The sequence below is a fragment of the Pygoscelis adeliae genome, unplaced genomic scaffold (genome assembly GCF_000699105.1).
Source record: "Pygoscelis adeliae isolate BGI_AS28 unplaced genomic scaffold, ASM69910v1 Scaffold451, whole genome shotgun sequence".
Classification (NCBI taxonomy): domain Eukaryota; kingdom Metazoa; phylum Chordata; class Aves; order Sphenisciformes; family Spheniscidae; genus Pygoscelis; species Pygoscelis adeliae.
The window spans coordinates 363,788-385,836 of NW_008824030.1; the positions used below are offsets into that span (position 1 = coordinate 363,788).

General features: G+C 39.9%; 1 protein-coding gene across 1 annotated transcript in view; it reads right to left on the bottom strand.

Annotated features, from left to right (window-relative positions):
* The window catches only part of LRP5 (low density lipoprotein receptor-related protein 5), a 129,707-nt gene that overhangs the window by 82,238 nt on the left and 25,420 nt on the right, over positions 1–22,049 (bottom strand). Inside the window, exons 5-6 of the mRNA XM_009327423.1 lie at positions 4,378–4,774; positions 3,718–3,889 (exon numbers count right to left, since the gene is read on the bottom strand). Of these exons, the coding sequence (XP_009325698.1) occupies positions 3,718–3,889; positions 4,378–4,774 (569 nt within the window). The remainder of the gene's footprint in view (positions 1–3,717; positions 3,890–4,377; positions 4,775–22,049) is intronic.

Sequence of the window (22,049 nt, forward strand, 5' to 3'; positions counted from 1 at the left end):
TCACCAGCCTCGTTGCCCTTCTCTGGACACACTCCAACATCTCAACGTCCTTCTTGTAGTGAGGGGCCCCAAACTGAACACAGTATTTGAGGTGCGGCCTCACCAGTGCCGAGTGAGTACAGGGGCACGATCACTTCCCTGCTCCTGCTGGCCACACTGTTTCTGATAAAAGCCAGGATGTCATTGGCCTTCTTGGCCACCTGGGCACACTGCCGGCTCATGTTCAGCCGGCTGTCGACCAACACCCCCAGGTCCTTTTCCGCCAGGCAGCTTTCCAGCCACTCTTCCCCAAGCCTGTAGCGTTGCATGGGGTTGTTGTGACCCAAATGCAGGACCCGGCACTTGGCCTTGTTGAATCTCATACAGTTGGCCTCGGCCCATCGATCCAGCCTGTCCAGGTCCCTCTGCAGAGCCTTCCTACCCTCGAGCAGATCAACACTCCCGCCCAACTTGGTGTCGTCTGCAAACTTACTGAGGGTGCACTCGATCCCCTCGTCCAGATAATTGATAAAGATATTGAACAGAACTGGCCCCAATACTGAGCCCTGGGGAACACCGCTCATGACCGGCCGCCAACTGGATTGAACTCCATTCACCACAACAATGGAAGTTCTGCAATAGACATCTAACATCCATTTCTACTGATAACATGCCAGTGCTGTTTTAACTCGTGCCAGTCCAGAATGGACCACGACAAATCCCTTCACAGCATGGTTCAGAACTGCGGGCGAACACACATGATTTTTTTCCCCCATCATATCCTAAATGGGCCTATTCAGATATTTGTAAATACAGCCTCAGAAGGAGTCTGTTCATGATAGCTAACAAAAGTAAACTCCAAGCATAAAGAGAAAAAGTGCAAAAAGAAAAAAAAAAAAGGAGGGGGGGAGGAAGACTTAAAATGAGAGTATTTACACCTGTTTTAATATAAGAAAACGTGGAATCCATTGCTACGAGCATGGAGGTTTCACTCTTGGTGCTAACAGTTAAAATGGGGTTGCACAATATATAGGAATCAATGTATCTACAGATGTCACAATCCACTTCACGTAAAGAATAACTTCTGTTTGCAAGACCAAGTGAACCACCCTCTTCTCTCTATTTTTGCAAATAGAAGAGACCCACAAAAAGTAAGTATAATAAGGAAAAGAAAAACTGAGGGAATAAAAAGCCCTTACTTTGGCTTCTCTGATTTTCCTAAACTTTGATGCCAAACCAAACAGTATCGCTGGCTTCGCCACCTTACAATGAAGTGAGACAGACTGAATAGACTGCTTAAACCCATGAAACGCATTGCACAACTATGGTCCCAGCTATAAAAGGTGGCATCTGGAACGTTCCCTGTCCTCCAGGCTGAAAGGTAAGGGGAAACAGGACCTCTCTGATAGCCATCAAGCCCCATACTTAGCTACTGTGAAACACTGAAGTTATATTTCTGGAGCTAGCAGTCTTGCGTCTCCTCTTCCTGAGGGAAAAACCTTTAGAGAGCAAAGTCATTCCTCAAAATTTATTTATCTAAAAATGCTGCATATGCTACTCCCCCAAACAACATGAAAACTCAATTGACTTCACAGGCCATGACCAAGGGAAAAACTTCTATATTGCTTTTCTTAGGTATTGGTAGTGAAATAGACTGTTGTAACAGTATAGTCAAAACACGACTTCAGCAAATAGCTTATACCATAGGAAGAAATTTTTTTAATTATTGCTTTAAAGAGGAAAAAAAAAACTTTTTTTTTGAGTCTTTACTCTCACATTCTGGTTTGATAATTGTTTTTATTAATTGATTTCAATTAGCTAGTTATTCTCCTCGTCTTACTTTGAAGCTAATATCAAATTCCCTGGAGAATTCCCTTTTCAAATTAAAATACTCAGAGCTAATTATTTAGCACCTTTAATTTTCAAACTGTTCTTCCAACATCTTTGTGCAAGATTAACAGCTACTTCATACTAAGAACATACCACAACCAGGACAAGGGACTTATGGCCACTGGTCACCTGGAGCTTAACAAGACATTAGAAAGGAACATTTGTCTGTCTGACAAATCTAATGATAACAGAGTAGGAATTTTTAAATTTGCCTGATCTCAGGTCATGTCTCATGCTGTCATCCAAACCCTCAGGTTAATCATAACCTACTATAACAACTTTAGAATGAGGTTCAAAATCCAATTTTTCCTTCTTAGAAATATGAGCACAAGTGGCCAATAACCAGATGCACTTCTTAAACAACTATTTTATTTAGAAACTAAGCACTGAGTGTGGTGGGGAACACAAGAGGATCTTAAGCAACTGTTTGAGACTTCTTCACAACATCTGGCTGTATCCATATTCTCTATCCATATCCTCAGCTGTCTCAAATTAAATGGACCCACTCGTGCAAGTAAGCCTGCTACTACATACAGGTCTTCAGCAACTCCGTGAACATATCCACAACAAATGTATAAAATGGCTGTTGATCAGTATTCCTAGATTACACAAAAGCCATGTGCTTTTCTACATCACAATATTATCAAGCTCTATCAATTTGCTGAATTTTCTCTCAGTTGAATACTGTTGTTAATAATTCACTGAAACCTCAGAATATCATGAACACACGCTCAGAAGCCCAAAAACACCTTGCCCCAAACCTTCACTCTAACTCTTTCAGTTATTTAATTTATCACCTTCTGCTCTGAGTGAAACTACTTTGGGACTCAGTTCTCTGCAGCGATTCTAAGATCTGTTGCACTTCTGTGGCAGCACAACTATTCTTTTAGATTAAGATTTAATCATGGGATACTAATGCAAAAACAAGGGGGGAAAAAAGGCATCTGCTTTAGGAGAATGTCTCTTGAAACATCTCAGGCCTCCCCGGCACAATTGTCAATGTCTATGACTAGACAGTACAGATGCCTGCTTTGACCATATTTTAAATTTAAAGCAGTGAATCTCCAGAGACACTTCACTACCTTACTCCTGAGAGTACATCATAACAAATGAGCAGATAATTTATCCAATTTTGTCTAGTGTTTGAGCAATAGGTAGACAGGATAAATTTTTTGCATTTTAAAGAAAATTCTTTCCAAAGAAAGGGGGGTAATAAGGGAATCACAGTGTTCTGTCGACATTCTTTCAACAATTAAGAAAGACTAAATATTGTCATAAATGTTTATACAACATTGTTAAGAGGATTTCCCCTCCTCAAATTCAGAGGTAGAATGCCTACGTTGTTTTCAAAGCAGGTGGTACATTAAAAATTACTTCTTGTCCATGCACCTGGACACCACATAATCATTAAGGTCCTGAAATATGGCTCTCTAGGGCCATATTTCCACCTTCTTCTGTACACAAACCTTGCATCAAGTCTTTCGCGTGCAGCAATTTTAGATACTAGTTCCAAGCACCACAGACAAGTCAAAACATCTTTTAAAGATGTTGTACCTGAGTGTCCCAATTTGTTGCAAAAGCCTCAGGTAAAACCTGAGATTTCAAGCAATTAAATTACACTTGTAGCACTGTAGACATAACAAACATAACATTACTTGCAAAAGTTTTCTGAACCACATGAATGTGTTTCCTTTCTTCTCAAATATGTCATTATGCTAAATATCATGTTAATATTAATGAAACAACAGACTCCTCAAAAAATGGATAAATGTATCCACGACGTAAAGCGGCACATGAGAACAGCACTTGTTTTCTAAGAATGCACCCAAGTATGGCTCTATTACTCACCTCAATTTTATCTGTTTTTGCATCTCCCCAGTAAAGCTTGTCTTTTTCAAGATCCAGTGCCAAGCCATTAGGCCAACCTAGGGATGTGTTCACCAGAACTCGCCTTTCTGATCCATCCAAATAAGCACATTCTATCTTTGGACTTTCACCCCAGTCCGTCCAATACATGTAGCTGTTAAAAAAAAAAAAAAAAAAAAAAAAAAAAGAGGGAAATGGTCAATGCATGTAACATTTAAGACAAAAAAGTGTCAAGATCTGTCCTGCTTTTGAAAGAACTTACTAACTTTCTGCTTCCCCAACTGCAGCAAACAAGCCAACTCGAAGTTTAATTAGTGATGACAATATAAAGTTTGAGCATTAAATAAATTAAACTATTGAAAATGTGCAGTGGCCCAATTCTTTCATAGTTATGATAACACTGAAGACGCAGAGAAAAGAAAACTCAACCAAACACACAATGTATAGGTTCACTGAAGAGCACTATATTTAGAAGTCACCTTTTATATACACAGTATTAAAGGGATGAAGCAAGGGAAATCCAGTTATTTCCAGAACATTTGACAAATATTACACACATCATCACGCAATTTGCAGATTTTCAGTTTCAGGAGACTGGATCCAAAGACCTATCACAGGGCTATCAATAAACACAAAACTTACCCCATTACAGGATTGAGCACTATTGCTCGAGGTTCATCTAGGTTTTCTGAGATAAGGATCTTTCTTGATGTCCCATTCAACCGGGTCACTTCAATGCGGTCTGTTCCAGTATCAGTCCAGTACAGGTTTCTTGCCACCCAATCCACAGCAATACCATCTGGATGGTTGATTTCTGTGGTTACCAGAGTCTGTGCTCCAGAGCCATCAAGGTAGGCCCGACGAATTGCCCGGACATCATCATCAGTCCAGTAGATGTAGCCCTCCACAGGATCGTAGTCTATGGCAATTGCATGTCTGATATTGTCTATCTGCAGAATAATGTCAGTGAAATCTGGCATGTCCAGGGAAATCCTCCTCAAGTCAGTCCTTCTAGCAAGCAGCAAGACTTCTTCAGCACCTGGGGAGAAAACCATTCATGGTATCATTTCCTTTGCTATTGATGTGAACACTTCAATACAGCACAGTAAGCTGTGAACTGCCACTGTCACTACAGTAAGAAGAGATTTCCTTAAAATAAGGACATCAAACTTTCATTGATGTATAGACTTCTCTGAGTAGAGAGTTATTCCTAATCAGTTGTTCTCAACTAGCTACTTGTGCTGGCACTCTTATTTAGCAATGACACCATCTTTCTCCTGGCCTCCTAATATGGAACATAGCAATCTCTATCCAGAATCTGAAAGAAAGAAAAAAAAAAATTTGGCGGAGGTATGTCCAAGTATTTCATCACATTATATAGACTTCCTCAGCTCAGCCAAACTTCCCGCTAGCTGTATCAGTGCATTACACGTGGTTTTCACACACAAGGCCTACATAGTAAATGACAAGGGCTAACAGAAGACTTGAGTATTTTGTAAACAAATTACATTAATGATTTGCTCCAGACAGCCCAATAAGAAAGCAAGTCGCAACTACAGCAAGTATTTCTCATCTGGCCAAAGTTGATGCAAAACTAATTCTCAGGCAATAGGATTGTTGCTCTTTTCGCTCCTCTATTCTTCCTCCCCACTGCAAAGTTTTACTGCTTGTGGGGAAAGGGTGCCAAACAACAACCTGGAGCACATTTCAAAGACAAATGGCATCTTCAGTGTCGTCTTTCTGGCAACTTCTTTTATCAGTACAAAAAGCAGGACACACAGTAAAACATCCAGTCGCCTAATACATTTTCTCCACATTCACCCATGCATACTTCAGCACAAAAAGAGCAATATGAGTATGTGTCTTTCTCCCACTCTGTTACTAAACCGATGCTGTGTAGTTTGAAAACTGACAAGGAGTTTTTATCATTTAGCAACACTCCAAAACTGGAAACCAGAACAAAGTCTCTTGTTGCATTTCATCCAGACCAGCAAACACCAGCAGGAGGTAGTAACTTCCAGTTCCCACCAACAGCCCAGATTGAATGAAAACAGCCAACATGCAACATATCTTTTGAGCCCACAAAGAATAACAGAAATCCAAATCCTCATGAGAATATTATTCTAGAAATAATTCCACCTAGGCATGCATATGGAGTTCTGGAGACTCAGAAGCTGAATCTATTGCACATCAAAAACAAATTCACATTCACTTTGGGAGGTGGACTGTGCTGCTGTTTGCTTTTAGGTTTGGAAATCAGAGCTTAGTCTCCAAATATCTCAGAATCTCTGAAAAGAAACAGTGCTCAGGCTGCAAGTGTATAATAAAAGGAAAGGATCTAGAAAAGCAGTGTTGTAACATCACCTAAACAAGTTTGCTACACAGCACAGAGGACATGGTTTGATGTGCACTTTGAACTACCTCAAGGCACCGCAGCTCCTGAATGAAGTGGTGCTGCCTTTCTCCCTGCCATGGGCTGCTTGTTCTGACTTCTATTATCACCCCTTCTCACATGCAAGCACAGCATGGCTGTGTTGCAAACCACACTAAAGAGCTGATTCAAACAAAAACTAACTCAACAGAAATAAAGCCATCAGCCTAAGTTAACAACCAGATCGGTTCACTGCAGAGCTCCACAAACACTTGTGCTGGCACGAGAAGGGACTCCAACAAGAACGCTTCTTCCAGTCAGAGTTAGCTGACAAGGTTTTATAACTATAGCATCAGTTGCACCAACAAACTTTGAGGGAAGGCTTGAGTAGAAGGAAAGCAACAATAACTCGGAGCTCAAAAACCACGTGGAGAAAAGGGAGGAGGGAAAGCCCATCCATTCTTGACAGCAAAGCAAGACAGATCTCTACCATCACATTTCCTTAATATAGATTTTCTAACTTCAAAGGTTGCAAAATAAAAACAGGTTTTCAGGAAGAGTGTTTCTTATGCTTGAAACTTCTGCTCGCTTCTCTGGACATAGCAAAACTAGTAACCTGTTGCCCAAGTTGAGAAGGGAAGAGCCCCAGGTGACCAGACAACTTATAAGGCTTCCTTCCTCCATTGCGCCCTTAGGTAAGCAGAGCAACCGTTTCTCATTTTTTCAAGTTTCCTTTCTGTTAAGGGAACAACGTGCATCAGCAATCCTTAGAAGGCACTGCTAGCAAAAGTATTTATTTTCAAAAGCTTTATGAATCTCCTGGATTTTAGCACCTTTTCTAAATAAAAATAATGGGATACCTAAAACAGCATTTGATATTTTACATCATGCTTAAAAATGCTGGTTTTCTTCCTGAACAGTAAAAAATCAATCCATTGACTGTTTTCTTAAAAAGGACCATGGTGGACAGATGTCCAATATACAGCTTATATCTCCTCTTCTACCATGCTTCTTTGCTAGATGTATATTCCGACAAATCATCTTTGAAAGATTAACTACATATAATGGCAAACAGCATGAATGAAAGGTGACACTGTCAACTACTTCACCGTAACTACTTCAGAGTACATCAAATGTGATACAATTCCCAGACAGCTATTTTAAAAAGCTATCTGGGAACAAAAGCAGTCCATAGTCTGTGATGCTGTTCTCGCTCTCCACATTAAGGATTACCCCAGGAACAGTAGTCTCGGGGCTACGCTAACATCTCTGGATTAGAAAACAGGTCAAAACCAAGACAATATGGAGAGAATCAACTTTAAGCAGAAAGGGAGAATCTTCAAAATAGTAAAAGGGTTCTATTCAAAACTGATCTATGCTGTGTTAAAAATGGTATTTTTATGGAGCCTGTTCAAATAGAAAGGCTTTTAGATCTCTCGTTTCATTAACTTATTTGTGTTGACATTTTGTTAGAATTACTTAACTGGTATCAAGCCCCATGGTGCTAAGTATTAAACATATTTGTTTTTTTCTGACATTACCATCTCTAAAGAACATACAGTGTCACCAGACACTGGTTGGTCCAGAGCGTGTTAGCTTGACAACAGCAGAAATGAAAAGGAACCCTGGTCATATTATATATGGATTAATATATAATATTAATATATTATTACCTCCAACAGTACAGATTGCGGACCACCAAATAGTCTCTTTGCAGGAAAAATTTCTAAAAGGTCCTATTTCTTAATACATTTAAACACACTGAAAACATTTGATTTTCTAATGTAAATTAAATTTACACCTTAATAGCCAAAGGGGGGGAAAAAAATAAAAATCACTGTTAGAGAGAGCACCTGCAAACCAGGACACTGATCTGCAACTGCAGAGGTCGGAGAGCAAGCTATAACAGCATAGCAACTACAGCAGAAACAAATACCTCATGTAACAAAGTTTTATGTCTTGCTTCTATGTTTCTGAAATATTTCACTTGTGGGAGTCAAAGTAAAACCTCCTGTTTAGTGCAAGTTAAGTAAAAATTCAGGCCTCAAAACTTAACGTGGAAAGGGGGATGTATCTGGTCATCCACGTGCTCTACAAACACAGAAGAGTTTTAAATGATAAATTAATTTTAAATTCTTTTAGCTCAACTGTGTCAAAAAGTGAGCGGCACTGCAGCTGTTCAGCCACCCACAGCACTCTGAGTTTCATATCCATCTTAACTTCTGAATTTCTACTATATTAATGTGTCTGCAATCATAATCTTAATATTAAAGTATGAGTAGTGTGAACCAAAGGAGCATCAAATACATGCCTAGCAACTGATAACGCAGCAATTACCAATATTACATTTATTTCTAAGACGACCAACGTTACAAGCATCATTGCATGGGAACAGACAGATTAGAATCAAATGCATATGTTTTGCCTCTTCACACAACTGATTGCAGCTTTACCTTGGTTCACTGTGAACAAGGTCAGAGTTGAACGTACCAGAGGAAGGAACTGGCAGTCTAAGACCCAAATTATGCCTAGAGACGCTGGCTAGACAACAGGCTGAAAGACACTGTTAATACCCCTCTAAAATTCACAAGTAATACCAAAAGTCTTCAGTTCCTCACAGCAGCAATAATTGGACTCAATTTTATTTCATCCAGCTCTGTCCTATGTTCACCTGTGCGTATGATCACACATTCACTTTCACACAAAATAATATTTTAACCAGGAACAGGACAGCCAGGACCCCTTGAATCAGCAATTACATAATGACTACAACCTTCTTGCAAAGGGAAGAAAACAATCTTGTTTCTGACATAATTCAGCTGCTCTGTTTTTTTCTGCAGGCAAACACTACTGTAGAAATATTCCCAACCTCAGTTCTGTCCCACAAACATACATGGCTAAAAACGAAAAGGGAAAAGAAAACTTTTTTCTGCTGACCTAGCAGACCAGAAGAAAAATCTTCACTTCATTTGACAACCAAGACAGTCTATTGGTAGTTGAACCGGATGCTTCTTGGGAAATTTCTAACATACCTCTAACTGAGACTTATGGGAAAAAGAAATAATAAGGGGAATGAACTACTTGGCCAATTTAAAGTTCTGGCTGCTTGGCAACTGCTACTGTAGAGATGCTTAACTTTAAGTCAAATTATTACACAAGACTCTTGACAGACATGCATCTACATCCTTGGACTTAAAAAACACGTGAACAGAGAAAATGTTATCACAGCATATCTCACTACGTTCCACCCCCCGCTTGAAAGTTGGTAAAAGATCATTATCGTGGGCAATTTTTGAGAGGTGTAAAAATCCTGGCTTTTAGGACAACGCAGTCTAAAATCACAGTGTTGGTTATAACCATATTTGACTCTATTAACAAATTTCTGCTAGAGAAAAAAGAGTTGGCAGCAGGCTCTGAGCACATCACTAAGAGATGAGAACTTGACACTGGTTCTCTCTAAAAACCTGGACAAACATGCTTGTCTGGCTCATTAGTTTTATCTGTATCATGGAGGTGTTTTGATTATTAATGTTGGTAGGAATGTTTTCAGGGCTACAGAAGTGTTAAGCTGTGACTTGCCTAGTGTTATCCTAGATACCCTAGAACCTGCCTAATACATTACAGCTAGCCATTTACCCAGTGCTAAAGTGCTATGGCATTTATTTAATCAAATTCATCTCCCAAAACCTCTCTCACCACAATCACTTTTGTAACCACATGATTAAGAGATTCCCAGCAGAATTGCCAAGTGCTATAACATGGTCATATATAACACCATATGATGAACAAAAGCCTTTTGGGGGGGGAGTGGTGAATGCAAGCTATTCCAACATCACAATTGCAGCAACCACACACTTCAGCAGAAGTTTATGTAAAGTCCTCTATGCAAACCATGGATCAGAAAACCAGAAGGAATCAGGTCCCTCTAAAGCTTCCATTTAGAAAGACTCACGGTTCAAATTGTTGTTTTATTTTTCCAACTGGTTTAAACTTTGAACTGTTTATTTTCTCTAGTCTTTTTTTATTCAGCACAAGCTTTCTGCAGACCTTCCACAGAACTTTTCAGTAGGTCTAATATCCATAAAAGTTGATGAACTGTTCTGTTTAATATGCAGAACAATATCTGAATTTAAATACCAACCAGAACAGAAAACAAAATAATATCATTCAAGGCAGTTATTCTCACTCCCTAAAGACTATATTCTCTCTTTGCAATCAAGAAATCCTATAGAAACAGATTGAGAGACTTATTTTTTTTGCTCATATATGTGATGCCTTCCTCCCACACCCAGTAATCAATTATTTTTAATATCAATGCTAGGAATAGTGTTTGCTTTGATTTGGTTGGTTTGTGCTCTCATTATTAAAAATTCATGCTTCAGTGTTGGAAATGGCAACTGTATTCTATTTGCAAAATTAACTGCAATCAGAGCTGATGGCAGCGAAGCAGGCCATCTCACCAGCTTGACAGGAGCTTTTTTTATTCTTCCCTTGGCCCACTTCACATTTGACAAGTGACAAGACATCTATAATACAGTAACAAATGCTCCAATTTATTCACCCAACCTAAACAAATGTAGACCGCAGTGGTTGCCTCTGCTAATCTATGCCAGAAAATGCCATGCTATTCCTTTCCCATTTGTCTGTCTCCTAATTAGGCTAGAACAATGCTCCATTGTGGGACTCTTCCCCAGTTTTATGTATGTGCATGTGCATGCATCTGCACGTATAGACTCAGTCTATTTACAGGCAACTTTGGAAATCTCTATATTTGTGGGGAAAAAAAATCAGACAAACTGTAAGAATGGGAAAGCTTTTAGCTCTTCTCCAAAGAACAAAATAGTAAGCACTTTTCAAAAAGAGTGCGTTAGAAGTACTTTGACTGCAGGCAACTCTCTTACAAGCTGTTTGAGTATAGCTATCTCAGCACTCTTGATAGAGTAAAAAGATTTATCAGAAAAGCAAGGGATTTTGCTAGTTGCTGTAATACAGTGAAATACCTGGCAAAGTTTCAATGTACGGCAAAAGGGGGCGGGGGGGGATGCCCAGGGAATATGGGGGTGGGAGAAAATTTCATTATTCTGAATGGAGTGTATGAAAATAGGTAACATTGCCATGCTGTTTAATAAGCTTGCCAATATTCAAAACAATTACAACGTCTTGCACAAGGGTTTAGCATTAGCTGCTCTTCATACCACAGGAAAAATGATGTAATGAAACTCACTATGAGAGGTTTAAATCAACAGCACTGTGTGTACTTGAGCATTTTTTTTGTGTTAAGAAAATTCAGCAAGTATCACTTCCACAGAAAATAAAAATATTTAAGGAGTTGAAACAAACTTTGGTAATACCTAGAAAAAAATGGAAATTCTTTTTATATATTCTCCTTGGGTACCTTCACAGAGCCAGTTGCAACGTGAACAGCACTACACATCCCAGTTCAGGTCTTTATTTATCTTCCAGTCTGAGAGGAAGAGAGCATTGCTTCATACTGTGTGATGGTGGTGAGCTGGAAAAGCTGGCGATGTACTCTCCTACTTGACACTGCGGACTGGGGAGAGCATGCAACGCACATCAGGTTTACCAATTCAAAACCGAGAGTTGTGTGCGGTGGGAGTATGCAACCAACAAAGTAGAAACAGGAAAGGTTTCTTTGGAAGAATGTTTTGAGTGCCCACATTCAGACAGGGCTTGATTTAATTGAAAGGTAAGTAGGCATAAGGAAAACTAACGCTTGTGACAAAGAAAGGAAATACCAGAACACTCACATAACTCATAAATTACATCACATCTGTCTGCATGTTACAGTGAAAAGCTATTGTCTACTGTTTCTTCCATTATCTCAGTAGCAGACTTCTAACAGTTACTTTGCCTGAACCAGAAAAAAAAAAACCTACAGTTCAGAGTTTTGACACATTCATACGGCCACTAAAAAACCCCCACAAACAGAATATTAATTAAACTCTACAGCTGATAAGTTCATTAGCACAAAACAGCTGACTAAGACAAAAGTAATGTTTCTTCCAGAGAAAGCCATTGCAACACAGAAGTCATAGTTACCCTACTCTAATTTAGGACTGAGCTTCTGTGAGACACCTTAAGTTTCTATACACCCAGTACTATACTTGCGAGCACAAAGCTTTGTAAAGTTTTTGTAAAGTTACTACTGACAGAGGACTAGATAACTCTTATGAAGACTTACTCAAAATAGCATTAGTATAACAGTCATAACTGCACTGGTAGTAACCAAAATCAAAGATCAGCACAACTGCCTGTCTATCGCCATACCAAGCAAAGAATCTGCCCTTATACAGAGGTTTCATCCAAAGACCTCAAAGCACTTGAACAACTAAGACTTACCCCCTCACCCCGAGGTCTGTCTATACTACATGTGCTTTAAAGAAAGAGAAGCGAAAGTTGGAAATGTTGAGTGGTAAATCTGAATGTTAACTTACAGATATCATAGTCCCAGCTTCTACTTATTATTAACAAAAAAAAATGAACATCCCTTTGCACAGAATTCTTAATAACAGTTCATCGCAAGCCATAGGAAAAAGGATGGGCCAAGAAAAAGTCTGTCAGAAATCCACACTGCTAGAAAAAGGCTACAGTCTTTGGAGTCTGGTATTTCCTTGCAAAGCATGGTTTTAAAGTTTAAATGCACCTATTCTCTGCTGGAGATATATAACCCCACTGGCTCAGAGTAAGGAATCACTGCCTTTAGAAGTGACAGCCATTTTACCACCTAGCTTCTGTTAAACAGTTTTGGCAGTGACACCTTCAAATATACACAGACGGTGATCAAAAATTCATTACAACCCAACAAGATACATAACATTTTTTTAAAAAATACTGAACAGAAATACACTTAAAATAGTTTTTCTACAATCCTACTTCTGTTGACTTCTAATTGCAGGCATTTCCCACTCACCAAGAGACCTTGAACATATTAGTTTCTCTGCATTGCTGTCCTCCTTTACACAGAAATAAATACTTTACATCCCACAGGCCCTCTCTGAGGCTGATAGCTGTATAATGCTTTGAAGTTTAAGCGTTATTTATTATGTTCCGAGTATGATGGAGCCACAGAAAATTCAATTCTGAGCAAACACAATCATCTGTCAAAGGGTAAACAACATGGAAAAAACTTATAAATAACTGTAAATTAGGGTTTGCAAATCAAGTCTCAACCTCACTGTTGCTACATTGATACAGCTTGGCCACCCAATGTTTGAAGTGGCAGTTAAGCTACAGCACTCAACAAGCTATCACTGGGTCTTGGTAACTTTCCCTGTGTATGTACCTAGCCCATGCTGAATGCAAGATAACAAAGTTTACACGTAAACCTTTTCAGTGCAGACCCAGGGTGTGGTTTTCCTGCAGCATAAAACCAGAATCAATCCAGAGACTCAATAGTGCTGAAAAGGGAGAGTGTCGCTTTTTCCTTTATACACACACAAACCACCACCACCACCCCCCCGTAACCACACACAAAATGAGCTAGTTACCATCTCTAACTAGACAGTGTTTTAGAGTCCTGGAAAGCAGCCATCAATCTGAAACATGCACCAAAGCCCGAAAAAAAGAGCTTCATTCACTAGCCTGGCAAAACCACTGACAGAGCTAGAAGATGATATGGCAGACCTTCCAGAATGCTCCTCACTCCCTCCAGGTGTCTTCCTTACAGCATGTTTCTAATGGCTTTTATTCAATGAAATTATAAACAAGGCCATTTCCGTATGAGGCTATTTCATTTTGTCGCTACACAAAGTACTCCCCATTTAGGAGGATAAAAGTTGCTATGAATAGAAAGTAATGTAATCTTTTCATACAGATGAAATAAAATCATAAACACAACATACTAACAAAAGCAAGAGGAAAACAGACTCAAAACAAACAAGATCTACACATGAATGAAAGAAAAAAAAATACTCATGAAATTTTTATGAAATGAAGTAGAAATAGAAGAGGTAGCCGCTAGATTTCCTAGATTGTCGGGTACCCATTGCTGGACAGTTTTTACAACCCTTTCTGGTGTATTGCAAAGGTATCTCAGTGAAATACTGTTTCACATAATACTATTTCTTACTGAGTAAATAACACGCTAGCCCATTGTTTTAGTGCTAAAGAATCAATAGAATGTGTTTGGAGTAAGTAGCGTAAAACAGGTCCAGATGCAGTGAGTGAAATGCTATTTCCTCATTCAGCCCACTGCACTCATTTTCATAGCGTGGAATCTGGATAATTCTCCACCTTGCAGGAACCACAGTAGACTACTTGTACATTTGATCTATTATCCAAACTTTCCCTCTCATCTCGTGCAAAACACCCACAGGTCTTTTCAGTAGAGCATCTGCTGGCTGGAGGAAAGACACCGCTATGATTAGGGAACTAATGTGGCTGCAGGCATTGAGGGAGATGCCAATTACACAAATCCCTCCTTCAGAGAAGGACCACAGCAACCTTTAAGAAGCCCCATCTCAGCCTAACAAAGGAAAAACATGAGATCGACAATTCCTTGATAAGCAAAGCAAGCATGATACACCTTTGGGAGTGCAGCAGGGAGAGGGGGAATGATGAAAAAGTCCTCCAGAACTTCTGCATAACATGTCCCTATGGTAGTCAGACACAAGGCACAGGACAGAAGACATCTATGAAGTCAAAGCACCGTGCAACCAAAAGATCGTAGTTTTCCACAGTTGCATTTCAATCACAAAGTGTGCAAGGGAGAGAGAGAGGCATGCAGGCAGCTGTCAAGGTTCTAGGAAATAAGGGAAAATAGAGTTATCTTTTTGTTTATTTTCCTCATGACAAACAGATTAGGACATGAGTGCTCCTTCCCAATACAGCCCCAAATCAATGCTAGAATATAATCAGAGTTTATCTACTGATATGCAAGATTTCTCTTCCAACATCTTCCAAGTGCCAGAAGACCCCTGCCAGTTAATTTAGGTTATTCACACAATGCCAGCTGAAGCTTTCTCAGGTACTTGAAAGAGCTGATTTACAGCAATTATCCCAAATAACAAATGTCTCCCTAACCCTTCCCTTTCGCAAAGAGGCTGGTCATCTCTAATTAGCAGTTGATCTACCTAATCAGAAAGTCTGGATTAGTCCATATTGTTTCTCTTTATTAATCAGGAAGACGTGTTAGCAAAGAGACCTTCTTCTCTGGTGGTTAAATCACATGAGAAGAAATACTGTACAATGGAGGTATCTGTCTGCCTGCTTGTCATGCTTGAGGTTTCATTGCTCAAATAAGCTGATGATCGCTCAGCCAAGGAACTGCAGACACAAAACTTTTTAAAAGGTATGATATGCACCAAGAAACACACAGGAGATGAGAAGGAAGTGCCTTAACATTTCTTCCTTCAGTACTCTTCTATCTCCTGCATAAAAAACAGCATGAGCCCTGCACTATTAACCAGCAGGTTCCAAAAACACTTTTCTGTTTTGCATTGTGAAGAATGGCACAGAGAAATAAGACACTGGGAATATTACCCAACCCTGATCAACTGCCTCAACAACAGTATCAAGGATAAATAAGGGAAGCTGACTCTTCAAATGCCTGAAGCTAGTGCCGCCTTCTCCAATTACGAATTCCCCCCCCCCCCCCCGGTTAGCTGGTTTTCATTTGAGAAAACAGAATTTCGTAGTTCATTTGAGAAACTACAGCTGCCATACCTTCCTGGCAGAAAACCTACAGCTCCTACCACCATATGAGAGTGACTCAACAGCCAAAGCTCTCCCACTTTCAAGCAAATAACAGTTGCCTTCAACTGGAGAAATGCGTCTCTAGTGAGTTGAAGTCAACATGCCGTATGTCTCAAATGACCACTTACATTCTGACATACCAGGGACAAGATTACCGCAAAAGCAGCTGGCTAGTTAAACATCTAGACTGAGATATCTTAAAGGAACCAGATTTCTAGAAAGTACCCATCACCCATTTGGCAGGGGGCGGGGGGGGGAGAAGAGAGAAGAAATTCTCCTTGTTACTGCTTTAAAACAACCAACCTCCTGCCGTTGATTAACTAAAAGGAGGTTCTGAAAATGAGTAACTTTTTTAGTTTGACTCATATTATGTTTAAAGCTAAAGATATGGCAGCAGCTCTTATGCTGGCTTTAAGAAATGCACACTGATGCACAATAAGAGTTTAATTTCCACACCTCAAGTAGCGTAAACCCTTTTTTCTCCAAGGGTGGATTTGCTGGGGGGTAAAGAAGCCAAGCCACCAATGCAGTTGAGAATTCAGGTACCTGTTTCAATGTCAAACCTGCCAGCTACGTCAGCAGGGCATTCACAGGTAACCTGTGACATACAAACACTAAAAATTCCTGCACTTGAGCATTTATAGCACACACCCAGTGTATATATATTTTTAAAAAAAAAATTCATACTCAAACTTGTAAGCCAATTTACCCCAAGACAATAAAGCTGATCCTCCTTTGTTGCAGACAATGTAAGGAATTTAAAATATAAAATAACAACAACAAACACTTTGGGGTTATTAAAGGGCATCAAAAAATATCCAGAGAGGATCCTGGATGCAGTCCCTGGTCCCAGGGAAACTTACAGGCACTTTCCTGTAATCTCAGTATGGCCAGGTTTTCACTACCATCATGAAATGGACAAATCACTTTTCAGTGTACTTTACTCAACTTATCAACTCACCTTGAGATTATCTCTAGTTTAAGAATGAGAAATTTAAATTTGAAAGGGTCTTTTAAAAACCTCACGTTTATGTATAAATATATATAAAAGCACCCGAGAAGAGGAAACCAGAAAGAACCAAAAGTTACAGAAGAAAAAAAGATGTAACAACTGAAATAGTATCATTTATCCAATTAGGCAACCAAACAGTCATCTGCCATTGTACCAGAGGACTTCCTTTATTTGTATTCAGCTGCAATATCTAATAGGTCCTGCTCTGTAGAAGGATGCAAATACCATTTCCTTTATTTCTGCTCTATACTTTCCCCTCTGTAAAATCTTAAAGCAAGTCACTAGTAGGAGTAAATGTAATCTCGGACATTTATCCTTAACATATTAACAAGCTGAATTTTTTTACACAGCCTTTAGGAAGAGACCCCTGATAGAAGTAATCTATTACTAAGCATTGCAAGTATATTGGCAGGGTTCATTGTTCCAATGTTTAACCACTCTTTCAGTAAAGAAATTTTTCCTCACATCCAATCTAAACCTCCCCTGGCGCAACTTGAGGCCATTTCCTCTCGTCCTTTCGCCAGTTACTTGGGAGAAGAGACTGACACCCACCTCGCTACAACCTCCTTTCAGGTAGTTGTAGAGAGCAATGAGGTCTCCCCTCAGCCTCCTTTTCTCCAGGCTAAACAACCCCAGCTCCCTCAGCCGCTCCTCATAAGACTTGTTCTCCAGACCCCTCACCAGCCTCGTTGCCCTTCTCTGGACACGTTCCAACATCTCAACATCCTTCTTGTAGTGAGGGGCCCAAAACTGAACACAGTATTCGAGGTGCGGCCTCACCAGTGCCGAGTACAGGGGCACGATCACTTCCCTGCTCCTGCTGGCCACACTGTTTCTGATACAGGCCAGGATGTCATTGGCCTTCTTGGCCACCTGGGCACACTGCTGGCTCACGTTCAGCTGGCTGTCAACCAGCACCCCCAGGTCCTTTTCCGCCAGGCAGCTTTCCAGCCACTCTTCCCCAAGCCTGTAGTGCTGCATGGGGTTGTTGTGGCCGAAGTGCAGGACCCGGCACTTGGCCTTGTTGAATCTCATACAATTCATAGAGATACGAATCTCATATCTCTAATACACCTATACCTCAACCACCCACATGCCTTATTACCAAGAGGTCTCTCATCTTGCTTTCAAATACAAGAAAGGGAACAGACTCATCATCTTTCCCAATGAAAATGGAAAGAAAATAAATCAGTGTAAAATTAAATCTCCAAGAGATTTCAGTGTAAACAATGCCTACAGAAATGCACAGAAAGGTTTGGGGGCTTTTTGTGGAAGCAAGCACAAAAAGATTCCTCTTAATGGACACTTAAATTTGGTTGGAGAGGAATTTAGATAGAACAAATGTGTGTAACACTCAGGAATGTTTGATTTATTAAAAGTACATCTGCCACAAGTTGCACAGGAAACAGAGAAATCACCCAGCACAGAATGAGCAGATAAAATATCGTCAGGGAACTTTCCTCATAGTAGAGAGTAAAATACATCATGCAAAATTAAAAGGAAGACTTTACAGAAATTAATAGCTTCCCCTCCAAACTCCAAAGAACATAAAGAAAACAGAGCTACTGTTTGCACAATTGTGGGTTAACCCCAGTGGGTAGCTCAGCCCCATCCAGCTGCCCACTTGCTCCCGGCAGTGGGATGGGGGAGAGAATGGGAAGGGTGAAAGTAAGAAAACTCACAGGTTGAGATAAAGACAGTTTAATAGGTAAAGCGAAAGCTGTATGTGCAAGCAAAGCAACAAGGAATTCATTCACTACTTCCCATTGGCAGGCAGGTGTACAGCTGATTCCAGGAAAGCAGATCTCCATCACGTCTAACAGTTACTTGTGGAGTCAAATGCCATAACTCCAAAGTGTGCCCCCTTCCTCCTTCTTTACCCCAGCTTTCTATGCTGAACACGATGCTGTATGGTACAGAATATCCCTTTGGTCAGTTGGGGTCAGCTGTCCCAACTGGGTCCCCTGCCGACTTCTTGTGCACCCCCAGCCTACTTGCTGGCAAGGCAGGGTGAGAAACAGAGAAGCCTTGACACTGTGCAAGCACTGTTCAGCCCTAGCTAAAAAATCCCTGTGTCATCAACACTGCTTTGGTCACAAATCCAAAACATAGCACCATACGAGCTGCTATGAAGAAAATTAACTCCATCCCAGCAAAAACCAGTACAGCAATTTTAGTAAACTGGATCAAAAACTAATGATGCCCAGGCCAAGTGAAATTGGTACAATGAAGCTGCATAATGAGTAAAGAAAATTCTGTAGCTTTTACTGAAATATTTTATCCATATACTGCAGCAAAGCATTATATGTTTAATGAGAAACAAAAATAAAAAACCCATAAAATAGTTTTTTAAACCTTGGGGTACGTAGCTTCCAGAAGCTGCATGGATCTGGACTAATTCTGACATTGTGTAGCTCTAAGTGCCCTTGCTGAAGCTAAAAAATATACAATAAAAATAACATTAGCTGAAGTCCTAGTTTATCCTACTTATTAGAGCTCCATAGCCATAGAGCCGAACTAGTAAAAACTTGGGTGGGGAATATTTGGGGAGTATTTGAGCTTTCACTCAAAATATTTTGTGGTATCAGCCATGGATGATAGGTTTTAAAATTCTGTCAAATTAATTTTAGTTCATATACAATTTACTTCCTTGGTACCATGATATCAGAAAATGATGTGCAATGAGAGTAAGATCCTTTTGGAATGCAACACTAACAGGCAGAGGGAATTTAGGAAGCCAGAGTGACCACTTACAGGGAAATATATCCACTTGTAAGGAAAAAGATTAGGCTTTTGACATTCTTTTAGAAGGCCTGCAGCAATAGGTGTATGCCAGCAACACTGAATACAGCAGAAAGAAATTATATATTTTCCAGAAATATGAGCGAAACAGGCTGCTGAACGCTGTTTTCAGAAACCAGCTCAATCTTGGAAGGATGCATACAGACAGCTGTTTATCAGGGTTTAATCACAATTAGCTGACAAGATATACAACAAACCTCTAGACTCGCTTGAATGTGATTGAACTGAACCACATGGTCACGTCAAAGAGGGAAGGAAAAAGCGGGGGAGTCATCCAACATTTTGAGACTGCATCTCCGCCTAGCAGAGCAAAGCAAACCTGCTCCATGAAAGCAGAACAGGATGGAAAGACCCTGGCTCCATTTTGCCTGGAAATACTCACATTAAGTGGTGCAAATTATACCAAAGGTGCACCAGAGCTGTAGTCAGAAACAGATAAATTCTTGTCATTCACTGTGCACCAAGGAAAGCAAGAATGAGAAGCATGAGGAAGGTGAAGCTGCTCAAAGGAGATGACATGCAGCTATCACCTGAAGACTCTGCCCTGCAAGGTAAGAAAGGTTCAAATGGCTTACTGTTGGAGACATGACACTAGCTATTAATACATGTCTTTCTCACAACACTTTGAACAACTACTAGCCCAACAACAGAACTCACTAAATCCTAGGAAAAGAACCTCAGGACAGAAGGACAAGGAACAGCTTCTTGAAAGGAGCCCTCACAGACAAACAAAAGACTCATGAATCAAAATAATTCTGTTCATAAAGAAGATAAATGTGGTCCTTAAACAAAGACAGAAAGAAAAACCTCAGGATAGGCCTAAGTCAGCAAAATGACTGAAAGAAGGTCCTCAAGCTTTTAAGATTTCCATAATTCCACTCTGCTTTCTAAACTGGCCTATTTGCTTGTCCATTGCTGATCAAAACCAAACTTTGTTTCCCTGAAAATATGCATAGAACACACATAATTTTTACTTTGGTCTTAAGACTTTGATTATTTCCATCAGAAAGCATCTAAAGCAAGAAACTGAAGATTAACTAAAGCAGGCTTACAATCTTATGACTGCATGAATAAAGAGCTAATTAGGTAGAATTACACATCCCTTTTAAATGACTGCAACCAAACCTTTGTTTCTTTCTCAAACATTCATGCCATTGCCCAAGCAGGCTTAGAGAAGACTTTCAAACAAAAAAAAGCAAATAAAAAAAAACCAAACCCCACAAATCAAGAAAGCCACCTGGTCTAAGAACTGAAGCTCAATTTTGAAACATGAAATTTCAGAGGTCAGTCATTCCTGGAAGTTACGAGGTACTAAGCGTTACTACTGACTAAGCCACCCTCCACAGGCACTTCAGACTAGAGCCATCAGGCTCTGATGGGCATTACAAACTGTGACTTCATTATCTTCTACACAGGCAAGATTTGGTTCAGATACCTATCTAAAATCGTGTATTTGGACACATCCACCAAGACAGTAGTGGTCCAATGCAACTTCTTAAGTAATTCCAAAGATCATAGCTTGAATGCTCACTTTGCTAAAAGTACATGGTCAGGTGCAGCTGATTTACTTTCCAAACTTACGATCCCTCTGCTTGTTGATATGGGAACTTCAAGCAAGTCCAGAGCATTTTCACAGCCAACAGAGGAAAACAGACTTAATATCACACGTCTGGAGGGAAGCAACACAAAACATATACCTGCACAAAACAAGTACACATTCCCAGAGGAACTTATACTTGATGCCAGTTGCAATCTATCCATATATTTAGTATCTGTTATTAGTGATGGATACCTACTGTAGAGCTAATTTTTTTTATTTATTCAGAGCAACTGTTTAGAACCAGAGAGAACCAGGTTTAGAACCAAGAATGAATCAACACCAAAAGCCAAAACTACAGAATTATGAACTATTCTTTTAACACAGACACAATATTTACGGCTTCAGCACATCAACAGTTAGAAAAAGTGTAAAAATCCAGAGTTTCGGAGTTCCAATGCGTACAGACAAAACCCACAGCAAAGCAAATAGTGGCACAGCCTGTCCTTAAATTCATGTTTTCTTAATTACCTAGGCCCATTACCATTCAAGACTCTTTGTAAAGAGTTACAGAGCTCTCATACCTGAACATTACCAATATATGTATTCTTCAATATTCAAGAGAGCTGAAATCGCCGAAGAGCCTCAGCACTTTTCTGCACAAGAACACTTTCTGACAGAGATATACAGTAACATTATATAGTTATACTTGCACCAGTAAACTCCCCATGTGGACAGATTGAGAACTGAATGCTTTTTCCTCTTGCAGACAAATCCCCAGTAGCATTTGTGTAATTCACTTAAAAGCCTAACATCAAAGAAGCTGATAAGCCCAAGTGACTTCGTGCTTTTGCACTTTTGCCCAAGCCAATAAGGAA